Source organism: Camelina sativa, chromosome 19, assembly GCF_000633955.1.
Source record: "Camelina sativa cultivar DH55 chromosome 19, Cs, whole genome shotgun sequence".
NCBI lineage: Eukaryota > Viridiplantae > Streptophyta > Magnoliopsida > Brassicales > Brassicaceae > Camelina > Camelina sativa.
The window spans coordinates 23,827,458-23,844,683 of record NC_025703.1 but is presented as its reverse complement, the minus strand read 5'-3'; the positions used below and the strand labels follow the sequence as shown (position 1 = coordinate 23,844,683).

The 17,226-nt window shown below is 36.0% G+C and overlaps 1 protein-coding gene across 1 annotated transcript; it reads left to right on the top strand.

The window, feature by feature from the left end:
* LOC104767036 lies at positions 14,023-14,852 on the top strand. Its single transcript, XM_010491056.2, has one exon. The coding sequence runs from the start codon at positions 14,196-14,198 to the stop codon at positions 14,610-14,612; it is 417 nt and encodes a 138-aa protein (XP_010489358.1). The 5' UTR covers positions 14,023-14,195; the 3' UTR covers positions 14,613-14,852.

Genomic DNA, 17,226 nt, shown 5'->3' with positions numbered 1-17,226 from the left:
TATGAAAGTATGGTGATAAAGAGACAAGATGGTGTTTATAATTAAACCAGTGGCTTTAACACCTCACAAGGTTATCTATTTATAAGCTTTTGATAGTCTTGATTTTTTTTTTTGTTTCTGCTTTATGATTTTTTTTTATTAAACGACTTTGACCTCTATTTAGCTTTTTTTTATTAACTATTTATCTTTGAGTTTCCAACTAAGATAATTGTGATTTGAGAATGCTTAATATTAATTTTTATTGAGCAAGAAACATCAAAAATGTTTTTTCTTTTTACTAAAAATTAAATTAATTCTTACATAATGGGCAAGCTTTTACAAAATTTTGATCAATAATGTTAGACGCACGCTTTTTGAAAGTATGTTTTAAAAATATTTTTTACATTTAGTTGACTTTACCTCTTTCATAAAAGAAAATTTTCTAACATATTATTTCTAACAGAAAAAATAATAATCTTAAAAGGTTTGTTTAAATAATAATTAATATATCTTAATAACTCCATTTTTAAATGAAATTTTGGTAAATTAAATAGTGAGTTAATATATATTTTATATTATGATAAATATTGTTAAAAATAGTATACACTATGAAGTAAGTAATTTTTATTTTCTTTTGCTTTTTTAGTATTTTTCCTTGAAAGATGCTTTTCTCTTTAATTTTAAAAGATTTACCNTATGTTCTTGACTTGTCGGGAGGTGGCGAATTCGATGAGAGACATTAGATCTCTCTCGAAACCCGTGGGCAGGAAGAGATGAATCTCAAAGTTATCGATAACTTTGCCAGTAAACTTTGAGACCCAGTCAAGCATAACACCAACAAAGAAAACCCTATCACGAACTGAGGGTTCGACGAACTCTCTATCAAACTCCGAAAGTGTAACAAATTCGGACTCTTTGAAGACAAGACTTGTCGTCTCACGACAGATATTTCTCCATCTCTTTGAAAGAACACTCGTTCGTACTGATTCTTTGAACGGTAACAACGAGATTATCATAACCAAAAGGGAATCATGAAGATTCGATAAGAAATCTGAGGTGTTTGTTGAAACCATTATGAAAGTATGGTGATAAAGAGACAAGATGGTGTTTATAATTAAACCAGTGGCTTTAACACCTCACAAGGTTATCTATTTATAAGCTTTTGATAGTCTTGATTTTTTTTTTTGTTTCTGCTTTATGATTTTTTTTTATTAAACGACTTTGACCTCTATTTAGCTTTTTTTTATTAACTATTTATCTTTGAGTTTCCAACTAAGATAATTGTGATTTGAGAATGCTTAATATTAATTTTTATTGAGCAAGAAACATCAAAAATGTTTTTTCTTTTTACTAAAAATTAAATTAATTCTTACATAATGGGCAAGCTTTTACAAAATTTTGATCAATAATGTTAGACGCACGCTTTTTGAAAGTATGTTTTAAAAATATTTTTTACATTTAGTTGACTTTACCTCTTTCATAAAAGAAAATTTTCTAACATATTATTTCTAACAGAAAAAATAATAATCTTAAAAGGTTTGTTTAAATAATAATTAATATATCTTAATAACTCCATTTTTAAATGAAATTTTGGTAAATTAAATAGTGAGTTAATATATATTTTATATTATGATAAATATTGTTAAAAATAGTATACACTATGAAGTAAGTAATTTTTATTTTCTTTTGCTTTTTTAGTATTTTTCCTTGAAAGATGCTTTTCTCTTTAATTTTAAAAGATTTACCTAGTAAAAATTTAATTTGAAATAACAATAGTGCTAAAAAGTTATAATTTCCTATTGGTGTAATTGTTTTAAGGGGAAAAATGAAAAATTAAAGATATTTTCTTTATTTGGGGGATTTGTTACCTTTGTTAATCATATTTGGTGAACTATGCTTTATATCAATCAAAAAACCTATTATGTCCTTACTTTTAAATTTTCCACAAATGACAAACCCCTAATGAATATAGACTAGAGATAGAGAGGCTTCAATAGAGAAAATGAACAATTTTTTTGTTTTCTCAAAAGTTTAATGGATTAATAAGCTTAATCGTAGGTCCAATATTTGCAAGCTATTCTTTAGCCATTTCTATTTAGCTCCAATGAGATGATGCAACTAGTACATTAAAACCTCTATAAATTAATAATGTTGGGACCAAAACATTTTATTAATTTATAGTGATATTAATTTATCTATAAATTAATTATTATTATTTTATAGTATAAATTAATAATTTTATAAGTATATTTTTAATTGTTTAATTTTTTTAAATTATGAATTGAAATAATTTTTGCAAAATAAGATTAGAATTTTGGATGTTGTAAATTTTATGGTATTGGAATTGAATTTAAAATAATTAAAAATATTATTGACAATGAATTACAAATATTATAGACAAATTCACTTATACACATGACATAAATATTCAAATTTATGAATAAGAATATCAATTATCGTATTTTAATAGTCTATCAAACTATCAAAATGTAAATGGTGCATATTTAGAAATTGAAAAGATTAAAAAGTTTTAGCTGTTTTATGAAATGTTATAGAATATTTTATATCATTATAGTTTGAAGATACAACATAACAATTGTTTTATAGATATAAGGTTTAAGAGAAACATACTTTACTATATCATATATATATATATACGTATGTAAATTTACATGATTATTAATTTATGATATTATTGGGACCATATTTTACATAGGGATTTCAAAAAAATATTATCTTATTATCTTATCGAATTTTATTATTTTTTACAATGTCCCGACTTAGGACTAGCAAAATTTATTAATTTATAATGTTTATTAATTTATAGAGTATTAATTTATAGAGGTTTTATTGTACAATGTTATCAGTGGAAGAAGTCTAAAATATGTTTTTATTTTACTTTTAGAATGAAAATAAAATTATATTCAATCCAAAAATAGTTATTATAAACAAATGTAAAATTATATTCAACCCCAAAACCTTTTTGACATCAAATACATCCCTTAAGGCCTTAATAGAAATGTAATTTAGCTCCAGAGTTATGTTGTGCAGGAGAAAGGAATGGAGGAAGCTAAGACTGCTCATACTGCAGGGAGAGAGGTTAGTCCGACCGGAGTGAATGAGGGTTGGATTACTCCTCAAAAGTCAGCCCATAAATCAAGTCCCCACAAGGGAAACAAGCACTCGGAGACAAAACCTGAGGAAATGTCAATTTTGTCTAATTCCTACTCGGTACTTAATGAGCATTGTGAGGAAGGGACTGAAGAGCAGACTGTCAATACTGATGTTGATACTGGGGAGAAGGAGAATGCTGATTTGGTAGAGGATGAAGAGGTCATTGATAAGGAGACAATTTTGGGAGAGGATGAAAATGTAGGAACCCTTCTAGAGCTTGTGAAGGGGGCTGATATCACGGGCAGCTGCTGCATATGTGAGAAAAAAGAAAGGGCGTGGAAATAAAGCTACAGTGCAGTTGCGCGAGTCTATTCCTCAGGCCACGAAAGAGAAACATAAGTTTGGTTACAACCCTCAAACTCAGAACCCTCAGGATCATAATAAGAGGTCCTCTCACCACTAATTATCATGTCGAACTTCTTCTAGAATGTTCGTGGTTTCAATAAAATATCTAAGCATTCTGTAGTTCGAGATTGGATACGTCGTGAACAGTTCCAGTTTGGTTGTTTACTTGAGACAAGGGTAAAGGAGAATAAAGCAGAAAAGATTGTTGGTCTTTTTTTTATCAAACTATAGTTTTAATCGGAGAGGACAAATCTGGGTGCTTTGGAACTCTAGGGTGCGTGCCCCGTTTTTCACTAGTGGCCAGTTGATTACCTGTTCGATATTGGCTGATGGGCTGCAGGATGAGTTTTTTTGTTTCTTTTGTTTACGCTTCGAATAGTGTTGAGGAGAGGAGGGTATTGTGGGATGATCTAAAGTCTCATCAGGATTCACCAGTGATCCGTACTAAGCCTTGGATGATTTATGGGGACTTTAATGAGATTTTGGAGGCTGAGGGGCACTCTCTCCATGATCAAACTCTGATTATGCCTCCGGGGAAGCGAGATTTCCAAGAAGCGGTAAGGTATTGTTCTCTGCAGGATATACACTCCCATGGACCGTTATACACCTGGTGCAATAAACGTGATGCAGAGCTGATTTGCAAGAAGCTTGATAGGGTCCTTGTCAATCCAGCCTGGTTACAGGAACACTCTCAATCTTATTGTGTATTTGAGGATGGAGGTTGCTCTGACCACTTACGCTGTCGAATAAAAATGGGAAGAGAAGTGGAGCGACCTCAAAGACCATTTTAATTTACCAATGCTCTAGTTACAGATGCAAAGTTTAAGCCATTGATACAAGAGTACTGGGACGATACGGCGACACTTTTCCACTCGACCTCGGCCATGTTTCGCTTTTCAAAAAAGCTAAAGGCTCTGAAACCGAAACTAAAGCAGCTTTGTAAAGATGTTCTTGGTGATCTGACAAGAAAGACCAGAGAGGCCTATGCTACACTGTTTCGTTGTCAAGAGGAGACACTAAATGCTCCCACATATACAAAAATCAGGAGGGAATCAACAGCATATAGTCGGTGGTTGCACGTTTCTGAGCTTGAGGAAAGATTTTTGAAGCATAAATCAAAGCTCCATTGGTTGAGGGTGGGTGATGGTAACAACAAGGTCTTTAATAATGCTACAAAAGCCAGAAAAGTTCGAAATGCTATTCGAGAAATCAAATGCCAAGATGGATCCGTCGTTGACACACAAGAGGCTATTAAGCAGGAGGCTGAACGCTTTTTCTGGGACACAGATCGGCTCATTACACTGGATTACCACAAAGTGTTATTCGTCAGTTACTTACATACCGCTGCTCAGGGAGGGATAAAGAAAAATTGCAGGCGGATGTCACAGAGGATGAAATCAGAGGTGTTCTGTTTTCAATGCCAAAGGACAAAAGTCCAGGACCTGACGGCTATACAGTGGAATTCCTTCAAGAAACAAGGCCTATCATCAAAAAAGATTTTGTTACAGCAATTCAATCTTTTTTCTATATAGTTTTCTTCCAAAGAGAGTGAATGCAACCATATTAGCACTCATACCAAAGAAAAAGGTGATGACTGAGATGAAAGACTATCGCTCCATCTCTTGTTGCAATGTGACTTACAAGGTAATCTCCAAGATTCGAGCCAACCGTCTATAACAGCTTCTTCCCGAGTTTATTTGAGTTTATCAATCCGCTTTTGTGAAGGAAAGGTTGTTAATGGAAATGTTCTACTTGCCTATGAAATTGTCAAGGATTATCACAAAGAGAGATATCTCTCCTAGGTGTGCAGTCAAGATAGATATTTCATAAGCATTTGATTCTGTTCAGTGGTTTTTCCTACTAACCACTCTCACAGCTCTGGATTTCCCTCCACAATTTATCAAATGGATAGAGATGTGTATTACAACAGCTTCTTTCTCGGTTCAAGTCAACGGTGAACTATCAGGTTTGTTCAGAAGTGCTCGAGGCCTTCGGCAAGGATGCTCTTTGTCACCGTATCTGTTTGTTATATGTATGCATGTGCTCTTTGCACTGCTGGACAAAGCGGCTTTAGAGAGACAAATAGGATATCATCCAAAATGTCAAAACCTGCAACTCACACATTTGTGCTTTGCGAATGATCCGTTAGTATTTATGGATGGCACCAAATGCTCTATTGAAGGAATTCTGGAAATTTTCGATCAGTTTGCAGACATCTCTGGTCTCAAGATAAGTCTTGAGAAGTCAAGTCGACTCTGTATATGGCCGGGTAAGAGAGGGGGACCAAGCAACCATTCTTAGCTCCTTTCCTTTTGCCATTGGAACTTTACCGGTCCGTTATCTTGGTCTACCTCTAATGACAAAACGAATGGCTGCACAGGACTATGCCCCGCTTGTAAAGAGAATCAGAGAACGGATTGGTAGTTGGACAGCTCACCACATCTCCTTTGTAGGTCGTTTGCAGCTGATCAGTTCAGTCCTTCATAGCATAACAAATTTCTGGATGTCCGCCTATAGGCTACCAAATTCCTGCATTGCTTAGATCGATCGACTTTGCTCCGTTTTCCTTTGGCAGGGCAAACTCTGAATACTAAGAAAGCCAAGGTAGCATGGAAGGATGTTTTTCTTCCGAGAGATGAAGGGGGACTGGGATTGCGATCACTTAAAGAGGCCAACATAGTGAGCTGCTTGAAGCTTATATGGCGTTTACTGTCAACAAACTCATTGTGGACACAGTAGTTGCGGACATCCTTGTTAAGAAAGGGCTCTGTCTGGTCGATTAAAGCTAATTCCACAGCAGGATCTTGGATGTGGATAAAACTGTTGAAATATCATACGATTGCATCGAACTACATTAAGTATAAGGTTCGAAATGGTAAAAACATATCCTTTTGGTATGATAACTGGTCGAGATTGGGATGTTTACTAGATATAGCATGCCAACGTGGCTGCATTGATATGGGAATATCTTTACATGCCACAGTGGCAGAGGCTCTAACTCACCGAAGAAGAAGACATCGGGTGGAATATTTTGAACAAATAGAGTTGGCATTGGACGAGCAACGATCATTTGGTTTGGTTGATACAAAAGATACAGTGCTTTGGAAAGGGAAAGGAGGTCAGTTCACTACAACGTTTTCCACCAAGGAGACATGGGCCAATATACGAGAGGCTAGATAACACAAATTCTGGGCAAAAGGGGTTTGGTTTGCTTACTCAACACAAAAATACTCCTTTCTCGTTTGGCTAGCAGCTCTGAATAAGCTTTCAACAGAAGACCGAATGCAGACTTGGGGTGGTAATTATCATACGGCATGCGTCTTCTGCTTAGACCCGCTCAAAACGCGGGATCACATTTTCTTCTCTTGCCCCTACTCAACGGAAATATGGTCGGATCTCACTCTCAAGCTCCTACCTAACAAATTTTCCACAGTGTGGGGTGATAACTTAGCGTTCACTACCATGCGTCGCTGAGCTCTGTGACTCTATACCTCTTACGCTATGCTCTTCAGGCTACAGTCCACACTCTCTGGAGAGAACGCAATGGTAGACGACAAGGGACAACCAAATCCAGCTCCTTTGCTTCTCAAAACACTCGATCGAAACATAAGAGATAGATTACTCAGCATCAACACTCAAGGCAAATATACAGTTGCGATGGGGGTGTGGCTCGCAGTAAGATAAAAAAAAAATTCCTGTAATTTTTCTGATGTTCTAACATTTATCTGACTATTCTCAAACTCTATCAAACAAATGTTGATGTAAAACGTTTTTTCGAAAAAAAATTATGTTTTATTCAAAAAAAATATAGAATGTAAATTTAGAAAAGTTTCCAGAAACGACGAAACAACTTTAAGGTCTTGAATGCCAAAACCAAAGTCGTAGCCTAAAGTATGGTTTTAGTGAAGGCTGCATGATAGATCCACACATTCTCAAATGTGAGGTTTGATTGTTTGAAGTCACACAATTCGATAAAATTTAGTCGAATCTTATATGGTGAACATAAAAAAGTCTTACATAAGAAATTAATAATTATATAGACTTATAAGTCTTTACTGCAACATACACTAAAAGAGGTAAACGTATTAAAAAAATTATAGTTCCTAGAGGGAAGAAGGGTAAAAATGAAATTATATATTTAATCTCTACAGAAGGAGGGATAATAAGCAAAATTTTACGAAAAATGAGAGAAAAAAAATCGGAGATATTGTATGATTTGTTTAGTTGGGATCCAAAACTAAAATATAAAATTAAAATAAATAAGTAATTTAATTTAAAGTTACACAAATATTAGAACTTTGAACATCTTAAAGCATATCCATTAGTAGTATCTAAACTATATACTCTCCTTAAAATCACAACTAAACAAAAATAAAATAGGAATGAGAAATTGAGATAATGGATATCCAAGTTAATACCAATTTGTTACGAGTGCATTGGCTCATATGTTATATTCAAGTGGGCGCACATGAATCTTTTGTCATGTTTCAATCTACCATATTGTGGCCAATGTATGATTGATTGTGTGAATTATTGTCATCGGATTCAGAAGACCAGTTCAGGTTACGAACTGGGCTGTCGCTGTTATAGGGCCGAGTTTGGGCCGTGAAGGACTTTCGGATGTGGACCAGAACCAAGTCGGTTGGTTTGTGTTTCTTTACAAGGAAGACAGGCAAGTTTCCAAAAAGGAGAAGGAGTTGCAAACCCTAAACCTAATTATAATAAGGCGGCTTCAAGGTTATATATAAAGAGAGGCAAGGGTTCACAATGAAGCAAGAGAGAGAAGAATCACCAACTTAGAAGCAAGGGAAAGACAAGTTAGAGAGAGAGAGTTTTCGGGTTTAGAGAGCCTCTTTGTAATCTTTTGTCTGTAAGGGCTTCGGGTTAGATAGGTTTCTTATTCTTCTTGTTCTTGTTCTCTGGGTTGATTTTACACTAGAAGCATAGGTGAATAAGCTTCAGGGTCGTGTTTCTATCTGGGTACCTATAAGAGAGAAACAAAGAGTGTTAGATTGATGGTCCTAACAGCACGCCTACAAAACACAAGAGATAAGTGGATTATGGATTCTGGTTGTACTTTCCACATTACACCAGACAAAGACGCTTTGTTTGATCTCAAGGAGATTGATAGAGGGAAGGTCTTGATGGGTAACAACACTTACAGTGAAGTGAAAGGAATTGGCAAGCTGAAGATACTAAACCTGGATGGTTCTATTGTAACACTTACAGAGGTAAGATACATGCCTACGATGGGCAGAAATCTTATCTCCTATGGACAGCTTGAGAAGAATGGATGGAATTATGTTGGTGAAGACTTTGCAGTAACATTCTTCAAGCAGGGCAAGAAAGTGTTTACGGGAAAGTATCATGAAGGATTGTACTATTTGCATGGAATTGTCTTAAAAGGGGAAGCATCTGTGGCAAGAGCCCAAGTGAATTTCACTAACTGATGGCATTCCAGGCTAGGACACATGAGTCTGAAGAACATGAATCTTCTGGTTAAAGAAGGTTATTTAGACTCTAAGGAAGTTCACACATTGGATTTTTGTGAAGAATGTGTCCTAAGTAAATCTCACAAACAAAGCTTTTCAGAAGCTAAACATACAACAACGAACATCCTGGAGTATGTACACAACGATTTGTGGGGATCAGTCTCAAATGAATCAAGTTTGTCTGGTTGCAATTACTTCTTAACATTCATTGATGATTATTCAAAGAAGGTCTGGATCAGATTCTTAAGAAGTAAGGACGAGGTGTTTGAACAGTTTTCAAAGTGGAAGAAACTCGTGGAAAATAAAAAAAACAAGAAGATCAAGTGTCTAAGAACAGACAATGGTTTGGAGTTCTGTAACCAACAGATGGATAAACTATGCAAAGATTCAGGGATTAAGAGACACAGAACCTGCACTTATACTCCTCAACAGAATGGAGTATCTGAAAGGATGAACAGGACAATAGTTGATAAGATCAGATGTATGTTAGCGGAGACAGGGATGGAGAAGAAGTTTTGGGCTGAAGCTGCTGCAACTGCAGTTTACTTAATCAACAGGTCTCCTAATGCATCCCTGAAATTCAAGATTCCAGAGGAAGTTTGGTCAGGATCAAAGGTGGATTACAGTCATCTCAGACAATTTGGATGTGTGGCATATGTACACGTTCAACAGGACAAGATGAGTCCTAGGGCTGTTAAAGGATTCTTCATGGGATACCCAGTTGGTACCAAAGGTTACAAGGTATGGTTACTAGAAGAAGGAAGGTGTACAATCAGCAGGAATGTAGTCTTTGATGAGGAGAAGCTGTACAGGGAAAAGGAAATAGTACCTGAAGCTAAAAGAAAGAAGAAAGTCACTTTTAGCACATATTTGATTCAGGGACCAAGCGCAAGCGATTCAATTCAGAACTCTACTGGTCAAGGTGAAGCTGATGCAGGAAATACAAGTTCTATTGGTCAAGGTAGAGCTTCATTAGAAGATACAGAATCTACTGGTCAAGGTGTAGTTACTTCTGAAGGAATAGTGTCAGAAACAGAGACAAGAACAAAATCTGAATCAGAGAAAGAAGAGGAATCGGATCCTGAACAGGAAAGCTAGGAGGTACAACATGAGTCTCTAGATGATTATAAGCTGGCAAGAGACCGGAACATAAGGCAGATAAAACCACCTACCAGATTTGATGGATCTCACTATGTGGCTTATGCATTGGCTTGTGCAGAGGATCTAGAAATAGATGATCCAAAGACTGTGGGAGAAGCAAATACTGGAAGAGGTGGGAACAGGCTATGATTGAAGAGATGAAGTCTCTGCACAAGAATGAGACATGGGAAATTGTCTCTAAGCCAAACAAGCATAAAATAGTGGGGTGTAAATGGATCTTCAAGGTAAAGGAGGGAATTCATGGAGTTGAAGAAGCTATATACAAGGCCAGACTTGTAGCAAAAGGGTTTACACAGGTTGAAGGAGTAGATTAAAATGAAATATTTTCTCCTGTAGTCGAACATGTTGTTGTTCGAATCATGTTGTCAGTTGTGGTTAATTTTGATCTGGAATTAGAACAACTAGACGTGAAGACTGCTTTACTGCATGGCACCTTGGATGAAATCATCTACATGAATCAACATGAAGGATTCATAGAGAAAGGAGGAAAAGACAAAGTCTGTCTGCTCAGGAAATCACTCTATGGATTGAAACAATCTCCTAGACAGTGGAATCACAAGTTTGATGAGTTTATGAAATCAAAAGGGTTCCACAGAAGTTTCAATGATCCGTGTGTGTATTACAAAGGATCAATTATTGATGATAAGGTGTTTCTCTTACTCTATTGAGGATGATATGCTAGTTTCAGCTAAAGACTTGGAGAACATCAAGATCTTAAAGAAGAGTCTGAATAGGGAGTTTGAGATGAAGGATCTAGGACCAGCAACTAGGATCCTAGGAATGGATATCATCAAAGACAGGAAAAAAGGGGTTCTGAAGTTATCACAAGCAAGGTATCTTAAACAAGTTTTAAGAACATTCAATATGGATGAGTGTAAGGCAGTTGTGTCTCCTGTTAACTCGTCGTTGAAGCTGAGAAGGTTGACACATGAAGAGTTAATCATAGAGTCATCACTAATGAGTTCATTACCCTACACAAGTGAAGTAGGAAGCCTAATGTATGCTATGATCGGTTCCAGACTTGATCTAGCATTTGCCATCTGTTTGGTCAGCAGGTACATGGCAAATCCAGGCAGCGGTCATTGGGAAGCGGTAAAGTGGATCCTGAGGTATCTGAAGGGAGCTACAAAAGTGTGTCTTACATTCACAAAATCAGATCACATGCGTATTGAAGGGTTTTGTGCTTCAGACTATGCTACTGATCCAGACATAAGTAGGTCAGTTTCAGGTTATGTCATCCAGGTTGGTGGAAACACAATGAGTTGGAGATCCAATCTTCAGCATGTGGTAACCCTTTCATCCACAGAGGCTGAGTACATGGCTCTCACTGAAGCAGCTAAGGGGGGTATTTGGTTATAGAAGATATGCAGTGAATTAGGATTTGATTCAGAGAGTTTTAGGCTGAATTGTGACTCACAAAGTGCAATTTGTCTAGCTAAAAATGCAGTGCATCATGACAGAACAAAGCATATTGCTAACAAGATTCACTACATCCGTGACTTAGTGAATGATGGCTCTGTCAAGGTAATCAAAATCCACACTACCCTGAATCCAACTGATCTGTTAACCAAGGGATTACCTGGTAATGCGTTCGAGAATTGTCTCGCAACGCTGAAGGTCATCATCTGATTTAAGCAAGGGGTACTTCGAGATGGTTTGTTGATTGGTCATCTCGTAGGAAAGGTAGAGAAGCAATTGTAAGGAACTGAAGTCTCAAAAGTAATCAACAAAGGAAGATTGAAGATGGTAAAATCTGAAATCATGAAAGGGTCTCAGGGGTATTACTTGGGACAAGCAGAGCAAGGCGTCAAACTCCTTGTGTTCTTCTTCACCTGGAGAGTCAAGAAAGAACAGGTTAAAGTTCGGGAGTTGTTCAAGATACAGAGGGAAAACAGAGAAGCATCACAAGATAGAGTTTACTTTTGTGTTTTCAGGTTACCTATATCGTGAACAACAACAATATTCTTCACAACAGCTTTGAGGACTTTAAGGAGAGGTTGATGAAGATTGCTGAAAGTATCCATTGAAGATGCCGACAAGTTGAAAGCTTCGTCGGAACAGATGAAGTTGAACCAGACGATAAAGGTGGAGATTTGTGGATTATTGTCATCGGGTTCAGAAGACCAGTCCAGGTTACGAACTGGGTTATCGCTGTTACAGGGCCGAGTTTGGGCCGAGAAGGACTTTCGGATGTGGACCAGAACCAAGTTGGTTTGTTTGTGTTTCTTTACAAGGAAGAAAGACAAGTTTCCAAAAAGGAGAAGGAGTTGCAAACCCTAAACCTAATTGGAATAAGGCGGCTTCAAGGTTATATATAAAGAGAGGCAAGGGTTCACAATGAAGCAAGAGAGAGAAGAATCACCAACTTAGAAGCAAGGGAGAGACAAGTTAGAGAGAGAGAGTTTTTGGGTTTAGAGAGCCTCTTGGTAATCTTTTGTCTGTAAGGGCTTCGGGTTAGATAGGTTTCTTATTCTTCTTGTTCTTGTTCTCTGGGTTGTTCTTACACTAGAAGCATAGGTGAATAAGCTTCAGGGTCGTGTTTCTGTCTAGGGTAAATATAAGAGAGAAACAGAGAGTGTTAGATTGAGAGACAAGAGAGAATGGTGCTGAAACTTACTTGGATTTTTTTTTAGTGGATATTTGCAAGGGTCGGTCCTTGCACGAGACGTACTCTCCGGTTCAGAGGGGAACTCGTTAAATTCTGGTGTTGATTAGTTCTTGTTTCCGCACTCATACAGAGTTAGACTAATCGGCTGAAAACACTTACAGATTGTTTCGAACAACCTGAGTTTGGATTCAATACATTAGGCCTGGGCATAAAATCTGAATCCGAAAATCCGAACCATATCCAAACCGAAATAAGCGGATTAAAACCGAACCAATATTAAGGAAATAACTGATCGGTTCTTGGCTTTCATTATTTTAGATATCGGATATTATCCGATCCGAACCGATATCCAATAGATATCCGAATATAACCGAACATATAAGAAATAGTTTGATATTCCGATAAATATGCATCATATCTTCTATGAGAACCTTGTCATTTACTTAATTTCTATCTTTTTTTTAATACTCTATTAGTATGGTTATTTGGGTACAATAAGATTAAAAAGTATTCGGATAAAACATTGTCCAATAACTTTTGGTTTAATTTTGGTTATCAATAATCATATCCGAACCGATCCGAAATCCGAATTATCCGAACCGAAATCGATCCGAATTTTTTAAATACCCAAATGGATGTTAGAGTCAATATCCAAAAAATTCAAAATCCGAAAAATCCGAACTGAATCCGATTCGATATCCGAACGCCCATGCCTACAATACATAACTGTGACTTTCTAGCTCAGCATATTCCACATTTACAACACTTATTGCTCTTTCATATTAAATTATTTATGTCTTTCATATATGTATATGTACATGTGTTGGATACGTTTGCATTGCGTTTGTTTCATAATTTTAATTTGGATTGTAGACGACAAACACAATGCATTCATATTGCTTGCCAAATCGTGATTACAAACGAATTCGAAATCGATATCTTGTCATTAAAATTCAGGCTCCCCAAAAAAAGAACCATTTATGATATTTGGGCAGAGAAATTTTGTTCACCATATTGCTTTCGTACGCCATCTAAAATGTATTTTAGTTACAAATTTCTCCGAAAATTCATGACCTTTAAATTATTATTTTGTTTTGCATATTTGTTCTCCTTTTTTTTTCAAATCAATAATTTTATATCTTTAAAGGTTGTTTTAGTTTTTGAACTATATACTTATTTTTTAAATTACAACTCGATATAAATGACACACACTATAACAACTTTGCGGCAAATCATATGAGAAAGAACTGGCATGTAATTATTGGCAAAGAAAAGGAATAAAAATGAATGAGGTCCACAACATACACGGGAATAAAACCAGTCAGTGTCAAAGCTTTGTTCACAATCTCTCTCTCACTTTTTCTCTCTAAAGCAACCTGATCATCTCTCAACCTCCTGATCTCCATCTTCCTCTCTCTGTCTGATCTCTCTTGGCCATGAGCACCTCAATTATGAAAACTCTTCAGATTCGTAAACCCACTTCTCTCCCTGTCTCTTCCACCACCACCAGAGATGAGCCAGGCCTTCTCCGTCGCCGTCTCTCTTCTCTTTCTCTAAATCTTTCACGTAACCAACCTTCCACCGTCCCTAGATCCAAGTCGGTGTCAACCATGGGAGAGCAAGGAGGGAGCTCCGTGAAAGAATGGTGGGAATGGAGTTGGTCATTGATTTTCTTAAAGAAGTTACCAACCCTTTTCACAGATCTTGACAAGAACGGAGCCAAACCATCATTGGGAAATCAACAAACAGGCAGCTTCACTCACGTCTTCTTCATGCTCCGTTCTAAGATCCGCCGCCTCCTCCGTCCTTCCTCTGACTCTCTTCCTCTCTCCTGCAAGCATGGACAGCGATGAGCGCTCTCTCTCTATCTCTTTCGTTGGTGGTTTAAGATTTTTGTGCCTACGCTTATTCTTATTACGAAAAGTTGTAATTCTTAATTAAAATGTATAATTTGCTTGAAGCTATTTGCTACATAATTCCTAGTTTTCGTCGTTCTAAACTTTTCTGTCATATGTATGATTATTTCATTTTTGTTTTAGAAGTTGTGTACTTATGTTTCATTATATTAAGTTACAAACCATTCTTTCCTTTCATTACTTATTAATTACGAGCCAAATTCTTAGATGGTGATGATAAAAGATCGAATGTTATTACAATACAAGTCAAATTAAATATTTGAAGAACCCAATTAAAAGTCAAATATTAGAGCTGAATAGAATTTTCCACTTTTGTTCTGTACCTCCTTTGTCTTTGCGTGCAACTAGGCAGTGTAGCTTTTTGACTTGTTTACGTCTTCCAAAAAAAGAAAAAAGAGTATCTCCGAAACGTCGGCTACAATCAAGGTGGCCATTGGGGACAGGAATAACCTTAGGTGGCGCATTTTTATATATCATACACATTCTTTCTCTGAATTACGACTATCAAGATTTCAATTAAAAGGAACTCATACTAATATAAGCGTGTGAAAACATTTTTTCCGGACTACGATGAAGTTCCACGCAGAACCATCATATATCTTCGGACCATGAACCAAAACATGGTTACAAACTCTTCCTTGTCGATGGTTAGAGATTCATAAGAACTTTATAATCTAAGATGTAGTGTGGAACTAAAAATCAAACGTAGGATGTACACAAACAAAATAAAAAATGCTCATGTACCTTTTTTGGATTTAATGTTAAGAAAGAAAGAAAAAAAATGATTAAAAAAATAAACTTTGCTTCTTAATCAATAATGTGAGATATTTTCTTCTGATTTGCAATAATGAAAGATTACTTGCAAGATGAAATAGAGAAAAGATCAATGGGTTTCGATTTATGCCTGCAACGGAACAAGAACAGCATTTGAAATCTCGCTGCTCTGATCTCTCAAAGGCAATTGCTCATAACTATTGAAAAAAAAAAAAGGAAATAGGGAAGCCTCAGTAAGCCAGCGTTTTTCACATCAAAGAGTATAAAACTCAGACGGTAATTCCATATTTTAGCAATAATCATCATCGGTAACCTTCCCAATAATTAAAACAAAAAAATCAAAATTAATTGGTTTTAAAAATCTAAAATGTAATCGCCGAAATGGCTCCGTAGATCGTATAATAATCAAAGATCCACAGGTTCCTATCAGTAACCGAAACACGTACATTTGTATATGTCCAATGTAGCATCGAGGATCACAGCCACAAAGAGCTACCGTCGACGTGGCATCGGACAAAGTTCATATCATAACTAATATAAAATAAATAAAAAGCCTCAGCGAACCCATGTCAAATCAACCACACAGCGGACACAGAACGGTTAGGAAGTACGGTAGATAACCCGGCCGAGCAGCTCGAACCCGACCTGAACTGGATCGGGAACACTGACCGGGGGATGGGTGTAACTACCGGATGCAATCCTCGTTCACTCCACTGTTGTGTAAAGTGTCATACAGCACTTCCTATCTTATGGGATTGCTTCTTCATCGGAGATAAACTTCTAGACACAAAAACAAAGATTACTGGTGGTGAACATGGAGAACCAAATACTGAACATATAGTATCTGTGAAAAACTCAAGCTAAGGTTAAGTTAGAGAAGTGTATGAAGATGATATTAGAGAGATAAGAGTAGCTGCGTTTATTTATATAGTAGATGTTAGGACTTAGGGAGGCGGCATAACTCAAAACCCTAATCCTCCTACGTCCGGTTCATGACTTTTTTTTTTTAATCTAATATTTCTTTTAACGGCTGCTGACTTTTTTTTCTTTTAATAACTTTGCTAGTGTTATAGTTTAGGGATGTTTCTAAAAAATACTTTAATAAAAAAGTATACAATATTTTTTGTAAAGCAAACTTATAATTTAACTTTTCTCATTCAAACATAAAACATGATTAATGATTTGTCTCTCTCTTTTTTTTTTTTTTTGTAAGCATACAAGTTCATGTGTCATATCATTTTTGTAAACACAATTGTACTTTTTGCTCATGTGTAATTTAATTTAGTATAAAAAATGGTTGTTATGAAACAGAATAACAAAATGATTTTTGACGAAAAAGAAAACAATGATTAAATATCAACTATGAATGAATCCATCTATTTCACCGTTTTCTTGAAATAATAATAGAAAGTGACATAAATAACCCAATTGCATGTGCATTTTGCTGTGGAGAGTATATGAAGCAAAGATATAAATAAGTGGGGAGCACATGGTTTCCCTGTCATGTTCCAATCGACCACATTGGGACCAATATATGATTGATTGTTTCGAACAACCTTAAGTTTGGTTCCAAGACTTCACTTTTATTACATGATCGAGACTTCTTAGCGATCCACATTTTACATCATTTATTTCTCTTTTCATACATAAATAAACATACATGTAATGTCTTTAATATATACACTCATGATGTGTGTATATGTTTATGTATTTGCTAATTCAAAATCAAATGTAACTAGAGAAAGTAATAAGTAGACGGTGGAAGATTATATCCATA